Here is a 9,030-nt window from a genome sequence, read left to right on the forward strand (position 1 = left end):
CAGTGTTTAAAAACACCTTAAAGGTGAATCAGAACATATAGCTCTTGAATCAGTAGCTGTAAAAAGGAAAAGGCAGTCACCCTTATACAATGGGAAAGGAAGGGTCTTGGGACACATTTACTCTCTAGGAGGTTCTGGGTAGTGTGCCCATAATTCTTTGGGGTGGAGGTTTGAAGGGGTTCAAAGAACACATACCGCAAAGTATAAGGACCTCCTCTTGGCACCCAACATCAGCAGGGCTGGAAAAAGTTCAGACATCCCTTCATCCCTCCCACCTTTCACCCCAATTCAGGGTGCCTCAGTTTCCATCTTCTGAATGTCCACTCCCCCCAGCAAGGAAGAGGAGACTGGAGTGGGGAGCAGAAAGATGTACAATCTTCACCAACAGGTATTTATTGAGCTCCTTATGTGTGCCAACACCAAAGAGGAGCACACAGAGGTATTTTAGATAAGGTCTCAGCTCTTAGAGAGCATCTTGATGACCAGGGGAACAGAAAGGGGGACAGGGAGAAGCAGGTGCTAATCACAGGCCTCTCTCCTCTCTTTGGTGGTCTTGGAAGTCACGGGGGCGCCCAGAAAGGGACAACTTGGACAAGTGTCCAAGACAATATATGCACAGGCCACACAGGTACAAGACACATGTGCAGAGCCCACCCAGCTACAGATCCCGTGTACAAGACATGAGAAGCGTATGTGTTGCACGTGGGCGGGATTCACATGCTGAGTCCAAATGTGCACAGGCCACATGGGTGTGACACAGGAACTGCGCCTCCCCCAGCCAGGCTGGCTAGACGGTGGGAGGGCTGCAAGCCCCAGTCACCTAGGCCCCTCAGGGTTGGGGTTGGTACTGGCCCTCCGTGGCCGTGAAGAAGTCCTCCAACACGCTGCGCAGGTAGTCAAAGGTGGGCCGGTCCTCCGGGCGCTCCTTCCAGCACAGCATCATAAGCTGGTACAACTCCTCCGGGCAGTTGTCAGGTCGTACCATGCGGTAGCCTCGCTCCAGGTTCTGAATCACCTCAGGATTGGTCATCCCTAGAGGTTGATGGGAGAACTGACATCAAGCTCCAGGCTTCGGAAGCCCAGAGGCAGGGGTGATGGTTAAGAAGATATTTGACAACAGGTATGGTGTGAGCACCAATCCAAAGGGATCTTGGTCTTCATCGATGGTAAGGATAGTAAGGCTATACTGGCAGTACCTGCGAAAGGTCAGTCATGCCACTTGGAGTGTCTGCTATGGCTTAAACCTGCAGTAACACAGACGTGTTTGGCTGTGAGTCCTTGAGTGACCCACTGAACCTCTTTGAGCCTCAGTTTCCCTATTTGGAAGATGGGATAATAGGAGCTCCTACCTCCTAGAGATGTTGTGAGGATTGAATGAGAAAGTGTGTACACAGCCCTGAGGATGGTGCCTGGAGGAGGAGATGGAGCATAAACAGCACCTGTGATGATTATTATTTGGTGGGGAAGGATGAAGCCATCAGGGCCTAGCGCAGGATAGGGGCCCACAGCCAGGACAATGGGGAAGTTTCTCCAGCTTTGGAAACAGGCACATGAGATGCTACATCAGGAAGCCAGGTGGATCCTGGGCCTCAGCCAGGCAGACCCTGCATTGGGCACAGAAGATTCACTAGGCCCCTCTGTGACCCAGATGAAGTCATCTTTGGACCAGTTCCCTCCCTTTGTACTGATCCTGGCCCCACCAGCGAGGCCCATTACATGTGGACCCCAAGAGATGCTGCTCTGGAGAACTGAATGGTCACAGCAGAAATAGGCCCCCTGTTACTAATTTACCTGTGTGGCCTCTGGTTTCTCCTTCATTCTCCTGAGAAGAGAAGCCTAACTCCTAGATGTCCTAGCAAAATAGTAGTTTTATTCCTACAAAGCTTCAAACTGGAACCTAGTCGATAGAGACCTCTCTTCCTCAGGCCTTGCCTCTGGGGAGCCTCTAGCTATGTGGCCCTCACATTTAAAAATCAGGGCATGGAAAGACATAGGCTAGGAAACAACACTGATGGATAGAGTCAAGGGTGCAAACCGATTAGCTACACCCAGCCTAAATATAGCCCACAGACAGACCTACTTTGACTTGGCCCCTTATTGTGTTTTTAAACAATCTGAATCATCACCAATATTTGGAAATGGGCAAATTTTCCTAAAACTCCAAGCTTTGACTTCTCTTGAAAAAACACAGCTCTGCTTTTTGGGCCCCTGTGTCTTAATAGCAACCATCTGCTGGCGCAGACGCAAGTTTACCCAGGTCCCCATTACTCCCCATAGTCTCCCTGACCCTGAAACTGTGCGTCAGTTGCCATTTATCATCATGCTTTCATTGCCTTTATTCTTCTAGTAGAAAAATTCTCTAAGGGAGCAGTGTGAGCTCTTGGCAGGATGACAAGAATATGTTTCTAGCCCCAGTGCTGCCCCTGAACTCTTCGATGGGGCAAGTCCAGACCAGGGAAGGCCTGCATACTCACATACTCACACCTACTTCTAAGGTGTTTTTACCTTCCCAGGAGCAAAGTTCTGTGCACACTGCTCAGGATGTGGGAAGCTTCTGCCAAGTCTGGCCACCAGGCTGCACAAGCTCCCGACCCTGTCTTTGTGTTCTGTTTCCTTTCCCCAGCGTTTCCTAGCAAGTTCCTTCCAAAAAAATTCCATTCCTGTCCTGGCTGAATTCAGCGGTAAAGAACTTTGTCGAGGAGATAGAGGGAGGAGTGGGAGAGAGTGGGAATTGGCTGCTTACACATCTCTCTCACTCTACATGGAAGGCTTCAGAGAGAAAGGAAGTCAGTGTTTCGTGAGCATCTACTATGAGTCAAGCACTTTCAAAAATAATCTTGTTTCTCATATCATGAAACTGAGGCTCAGAAAGGTAAAGTCACCTGCCCAAAGTCACTTGCCCAAAGTGATTAATAATAAAACCTAACACTCTTGAGTGTTTCATATGGGTCAAATATTGTTCTAACCTCACGTTTTACAAGTGGAGAAAGAAGCAATAATCTGATCAAAGTCAAACAGAAACCATCAGTGGCAGATGGTAATAAAAAGCAGACCTCCGGGAACTTCCGCAGTAGTCTAGTGGTTAAGACTTTGCTTTCCAATGCAGCAGGTGCAGGTTTGATCCCCAGTTGGGGAACTAAGATCCCACATGCTGCAAGGTGTGGCCAAAAAATAAAGAAATAAAACTTGGGAAAAAACGCAAAAAGAAAGCAGGCCTCTTGCCTCTCAGACCAGATCCTCTTCTACCTACTAGGCTGCCTGTGTTAGAGTGAAAGAAAAGAGCTGGGATTATTGAAGGAAGAGAGATTCAGGGACAGAAATGGAAGCCAGACTTAGGAGATGTGGCACCTGATTGGGGGTGCACGAGTGCCACCCCTAGGAGGATAGAGGGGAAGCAGCTGGAAAGGTTCATATTCTGAGCCCGGGAGGAAGTAGAAAGACATGAATTTGCTGCCCTTCCCCATCACCCTTTCAGCTCCTGCCTGGACCCCGACCTGGATAAGGGATGCGACCATGAGTGACAATCTCCGTCAGCAGGATCCCGAAAGACCACACGTCCGACTTGATGGTGAATGTCCCATAGTTAATGGCTTCTGGTGCTGTCCACTTAATGGGAAACTTGGCACCTGGAGGGAGGGCAGTGAGGTCATTGGGTCTGCCAGGCCAGACCCCGGAGACCCCTGACTTCCCTCATATCCCATACCTACCCTCCCTGGCTGTGTACTCGTTGTCCTCAATGAGGCGTGCTAGACCAAAGTCTGCGATCTTGCAGCTCAGGCTATGGGACACCAGGATGTTGGCAGCCCTCAAGTCACGGTGGATATAATTCCGCTCTTCAATGAATGCCATACCCTCTGCAATCTGCAGACCAGGTACAGGTCAGCAGTCCTAGGCCAGACATCTGGATCCCATTGCCCTGTGCCCATGCTCAGCCCCTCCCCAGTCTCCTTACTTGGGCTGCCATGTCCAAGAGTTTGTTGATAGTCAGCTTGATGCCTTCGGAAGTCTTGAGAAAATCCACCAGGCTTCCTGTGGACAGAAGCAAGAGTTGCTGACTCAAATTGCCCCAGGGGAAAGCTCCCAGACCCTTCTCCCCTAACTAGGGGTCTAGAAGCCATGTCTGATGTGTGAAAAGGAAGAGTAAGAGCTGAAAATGGAGGAGTGTGTGTTCAGAGTAAGGGTGCCTAAGATGTATGATGCCCTTTTCTCGGGGACTAAGATGCCACTTGGAGGGGTCTGCAAGCTTCTTGTCACCAGTGGGGTGGAACCTGAACTCAGCCAGGCATCCAAGCCCTGCATAGTCCACATCTGCAGTTTCTTCTCTGCCCTCCACTCCTGCCTCTTTTACTCCATCTACCCTAGATAATTGTGAGAGTTTCCTCATAGACCACTGGGTTCCCACTCCAAAGTCTCTTTGTTCCATTTCTTCTGCTACAGTTTCTTTTTGGTCATGGCTCAGCTGGACTCTTCCTTTAAAAACCCTCTCTAGATTGTACCAAGAATAATAAATTGTATCATCATCATCATCTACCTGCTAAGACTTTCCTATGGCATAAACTGGTTTTCCTAGGGTGCATAATTAAAGCAAGTTTTCTCTGATAGCAAGATTCTTATTTTGTCCATCAATATTCCCAGCCTACAGTGCTTGCATGCTCAGTCACTAAGCTGTATTGGCTCTTTGGGACCCCATGGACTGTAGCCCACCAGGCTCCTTTTTTCTGTGGGATTTTCCAGACAAGAATACTGGAGTGGGTTGCCATTTTCTCCTCCAGGGGATCTTTCTGACCCAGAGACCAAAATTGCGTCTTCTGCATTGGCAGGAGGATTCTTTACCACTGAGGCACGTGGGAAGCTCCTCCCAGCCCACAGTAAACAGCAATAAATGTATGCTGAATATATTAAAAGAGGAGTATGAAAATAGGTATCATGAGGGAGTGAGGGACCATCTTTCTGGTAGCAGAGGGTAACTAGGAGAAGACCAGGGATTAGAGTGGCTGGAACAGAGCTAGTAACCACTGGCCCTTCTCAAGAGATTAAAACCCTGTGTGAAGATGACAAAAACCTGAATGTCCCCATTTGAGTGCTGAATTAGTCACTGAGACAAAACCTCACCCAAAGGCAGCAAATATGTGGACAGACACTGTCATTCCTCCACTGTGCCCATGGCAGATATTGCTAATCAATTCCAGTGCTCACTCCCAATGAACCTCAGAATCCTTCTCAATACAGAGCTCCAAGCAACTACCAATCGAAGGTGGCCTGCTATTTGCCATCTTCAGAATCCATTAACCAATTAGCTTTTTTCCCTTCCTGAAAGAAGGATAGATCTTATATTCCCAAAGAATCAGAGCCAGATAACAACAAACTTACTGAGCCATTACTATACAGCAGACATTGTCTAACTGCTCTATATGCATTAGCTTTCATCGTCACAAAGATCCTATAAGAAAGTTACTATTGCATTATTATCATCATTTTTACAGACAAGGAAACCATGGCAGAGAGGAGTGGTGATCAGCCCAAGGCCACACAGTCCTCAAGCGAGGATTCCAACCCAAGAAGTCAGAGCCCTCAATGACTACTACTTTCTGGATAAGCCTGTTTAGATTTCTGCTGGTATTCTTGGGGGAACTGAGCTCCAGAGGCGGGACAGAGACTTGGCCCAAAGCTGGGCCTAGAAATTCCTATTTATTTATTTATTTTTTATTTTTTAGAAATTCCTATTTATTTAAACTCCCCTTCCTTGGGCTCTCAATCTGTCCAACAGTGGGCGAAGGGTTGGGGAGAAGCTCATCAAGAACTGAAAAAGAGGGCCTTGGAACAGATCAGACCTCCCAAGGCTGGGGGGGCTAGGGACCTACTCATCTCCTGCGATCAAGCATCCTTAGATCAAGATAAGGCTTTGAAGAAGGCAAACAGTACTGCAGGTGAGGGAAAATGGGCGTTAAGTCCTCTTCCACAACCTGAGAGGAAGGCCTCGCATTCTGCAGTCCATGTGGTTGCAAAGAGAGGGCCACGACTGAGCGGCTGAACAACCAGAGCCTGCCACCTCAAGCTGGGCTCCCAGATACGGTTCAAACAGCACACCCTCTTCTCCACACACCCTCTGGTCGCCCCTGAAGGTGAGTCTTTGAGGGCTCAGCAAAATTCCTCCAGAAAAACCTCAGTGCAGAGCCACGCATATCTCCTCCCGACTCCGGGAGGGGGCAGAGGACACGGCAGCGCCCCCCAGCGGCCGCGCACGGCGGCGGCGCCCACCGTTCTCCATATATTCCGTGATGATGTAGATCGGCTCCTGGGTGACCACCGCGTAGAGCCGGACCAGCCGCTGGTGTTGCAGCTGCTTCATGAGGTTGGCCTCGGCCAGGAAGGCATCGGGGGACATGCTGCCCTGCTTCAGGCTCTTGACTGCCACCTTCGTGTGCCCGTTGTAGTACCCTAGGGCAGGAAAGGGTTGGGAGGGTCACTCGCAGCCCATGTGCCCAGAGCCAGGCAGCTGCCCTGAAACAAGGTACTGTCGCAGAACTCTCAGGTCTTCGGTAGACGCCTCCCCTTCCCCCCTGCCCACAGTCCTGGAGGGCCTCACTCACCCATCCACACCTCTCCGAACTGGCCAGCCCCCAGCCGCTCCACCAGCTTCAGAGTCTCCCTGGGAACCTCCCACTCATCCTCCCACCACGGCTTCTGGGGCTTCTGGGTCTGGCAGGGGCGGCTCAACCGTGTGCACAGCCCGTCCGAAGTATCTGTGAGGTCGAGGGAGGGGGGAAGGGCTGTCAATAAGGCGGAACTGGGAGGTGGCGGGTTCACTCAGTCCCCACCGGGGGAAATGGACAGGCAGGGGCTGTCACCTGACCCCTGAGGCTACGAGGTACCGCCCCTCACCCACTTGAGTGGGGGTGGGGGGTATGAAGGAGCATGCTGAGAGATGGGCGGGGTGGGGGACCCCCGAGAGGAAGTGGGGGAGACAGGCTGATAGGGTAGGGCCCAGGTGAAGAGTCCTGCCGTGCGTGCTCACTCATGTAATGGCGGACCAGCTCGTGCAAGCCGGGAAAAGTGACGCGGGGCGAGATGTAGAAGCCGCCTTTGTCCAGGTTCCGGATCTTGTAATGTTTCACCACTTCTCCCTGGGTCTGGTCGAAGTCCCGGACCGACAGTGAAAACGATCCTGAACGAAAGAAGGGATGAAGGAACGCAAAAGACGGGGAGGGGTGGCCTCCAGCGAGTCGCCCCTCCGCCAGCGCGGTTCCCACGCCCCCCATCCCCGCGGGCTCCTCGCACCCCGGACCTCGGCTAGCGGCCCCAGCCCGCGGCCCCCTCCCGACGCCCCGCAGCAGCCCCCTTCGCTCACCCGCAGTGCTCTCGCTCTCCCGGATCAGGAAGGAGCCGTGCGTGTTCCCCGGCGCCAGGAGCTGCCTCTCCGCGTCCTTGCGGCTCAGGGTCTTGAAGAACCAGCTGCTCAAGGCAGAAGCGAAGTCTTCATGGGTCCTCTGGTCCGGTCTTCCCCCATTACCCACAAGCATTCACCGCCACCACCCCTAGCACCTCTCCTCTGCTCCGAGATCCCTGGATCTGCGTCCCACCATTCCCACGACGCGTCCCCACTCACGGTTCGGGCTCCAGGCTGTTCGCTTTGGCCACAAAGTTGAAGGGGATGAAACCTTCCTGGCCGGTGGTCAGGGACTGCGCCTTCCACCACTCGCCGTTCCTGCGCGACGGCGGCAGTTAGCATGGTCTGCACAGCCTCGGACTCGGCTGGAAATCCTCCGTCGGAGCCCCTAGTTAGGCCATGCCACCCCACCCTCCAGCTCAGCACCCCGGAGCCTCCCATTTTTGTCTGCAGAGCTCCCACTGCAAGCCGGGACCGCAGGGGTTTGCGGTACTGGAGATACCCCAGGATGGGCAGGGCGAAGGGGGTCACTCACTGCTCCAGGATACGGAGCTGTTCATCCTTCTCGAAGCCCAGGTCTCCGTCGTGAGAAGGCTCATAGCTGTGCAGGGCGATAACCAGGTTGTCTGTAAAGACAGGGGCAGTCAGGGAGAAGACTTCTGGAGCAGACTGGGAGCGTGAGTTCAGGAGTTTTAAGCTGGGGATGGGGGAGGAGATGGACGCTGACAACCAAGGATCCACAGGCCTTGTCTTTCAGGCCCTGCTGGTTGAGGTCACCTTGCAGTGGAGAAGCTGGGGGGTTGGATCCCTCGTAGGTGACCAGTGGATCACGCACTTCAGAGCCATTCCGCATGGGCAGCTGTGGGTGTGGGATGAGAAAAGTCCGAGAGCTGAAGACTGGGTGAGACCCTGGCTTGCCTCCCCACTCTCCTGCTCTCCTTCACTTCAGCTTGGCTGGATCTTTTCACTGAATTTGCCCACCACTTGCTGTGGGACCTTAGAAGAGTCGCTTTCCCTCTCTGGGGTTCTTTTCCTTTCTGTGTGGCAGGGGGCTCGCTGTCATCTCCAGGACCTGTAGGGATGATCTGTTCCTTTCTCCCCACGCCTGCATCCCACCCGACTCCCTCACCAAGCCCCCTGTCTTGCCTCTTACCGTGTTCTTGCCATCCAGTGGAACTATGGGGTAGTGGCAGTTTTCACAAACATCGATGTTTTCCATCCAGTCATCTTCTGGGTTTGAGCTGCAGCTACAGCCCATGGTCCCTGGGGGAATGGAGAGGGGGCTGAAAGGGCTCCCCGAACATCAGACATGCTAGGGCCTAGCCCTGGGAACTTCCAGAAGTGCCTGAGATTGTCAGCCCCCCAGCCGCCATTCTCCAGCCGCAGAAAAGCTGAAATGGGGTCCTAGCTCCCCATAAAGTCACACGTGGCCCCCTGCTGAGACCTAGGCCCCGCCCTCCCACCTGGGCTGGGTAAACCGCCACAGGCACCTTTGTTAGTCTAGTTGCCCACTTCCTGCCTCTCCCCTCTCCCACTCTCTCAGCCCATCCCCCAAGTTGGGGGACTACCTACTAGAGATCACACACACTTCCCCCAGCCCTAGGGAAGACCTGAGTTTTGATCCTCCCCTACCAGTCAGGGGT

General features: G+C 52.8%; 1 protein-coding gene across 1 annotated transcript; it reads right to left on the reverse strand.

Annotated features, from left to right (window-relative positions):
• Positions 1–406: 406 nt before the first annotated feature.
• On the reverse strand, positions 407–8,645 carry LCK (LCK proto-oncogene, Src family tyrosine kinase). The gene is made up of 12 exons (XM_052654886.1): positions 8,541–8,645; positions 8,165–8,246; positions 7,923–8,013; positions 7,607–7,705; positions 7,349–7,452; positions 7,016–7,165; positions 6,591–6,743; positions 6,259–6,438; positions 3,953–4,029; positions 3,708–3,861; positions 3,495–3,626; positions 407–1,032 (listed from the first exon to the last, which is right to left on the reverse strand). The coding sequence occupies exons 1-12, from the start codon at positions 8,643–8,645 to the stop codon at positions 830–832; spliced, it is 1,530 nt and encodes a 509-aa protein (XP_052510846.1). The 3' UTR covers positions 407–829.
• Between the last annotated feature and the right edge of the window lie 385 nt (positions 8,646–9,030).

The sequence above is a fragment of the Budorcas taxicolor genome, chromosome 2, assembly GCF_023091745.1.
Source record: "Budorcas taxicolor isolate Tak-1 chromosome 2, Takin1.1, whole genome shotgun sequence".
NCBI lineage: Eukaryota > Metazoa > Chordata > Mammalia > Artiodactyla > Bovidae > Budorcas > Budorcas taxicolor.

Coding starts and splice junctions, on each gene's coding strand:
- LCK (XM_052654886.1), bottom strand. CDS start 8,645: ATGGGCTGTAGCTGCAGCTCAAACCCAGAAGATGACTGGATGGAAAAC. Junction 8,014..8,164: donor CCCAGCTTCTCCACTGCAAG/GTGACCTCAACC, acceptor CTGTCTTTACAG/ACAACCTGGTTATCGCCCTG. Junction 3,627..3,707: donor CGAGTACACAGCCAGGGAGG/GTAGGTATGGGA, acceptor CCCTCCCTCCAG/GTGCCAAGTTTCCCATTAAG.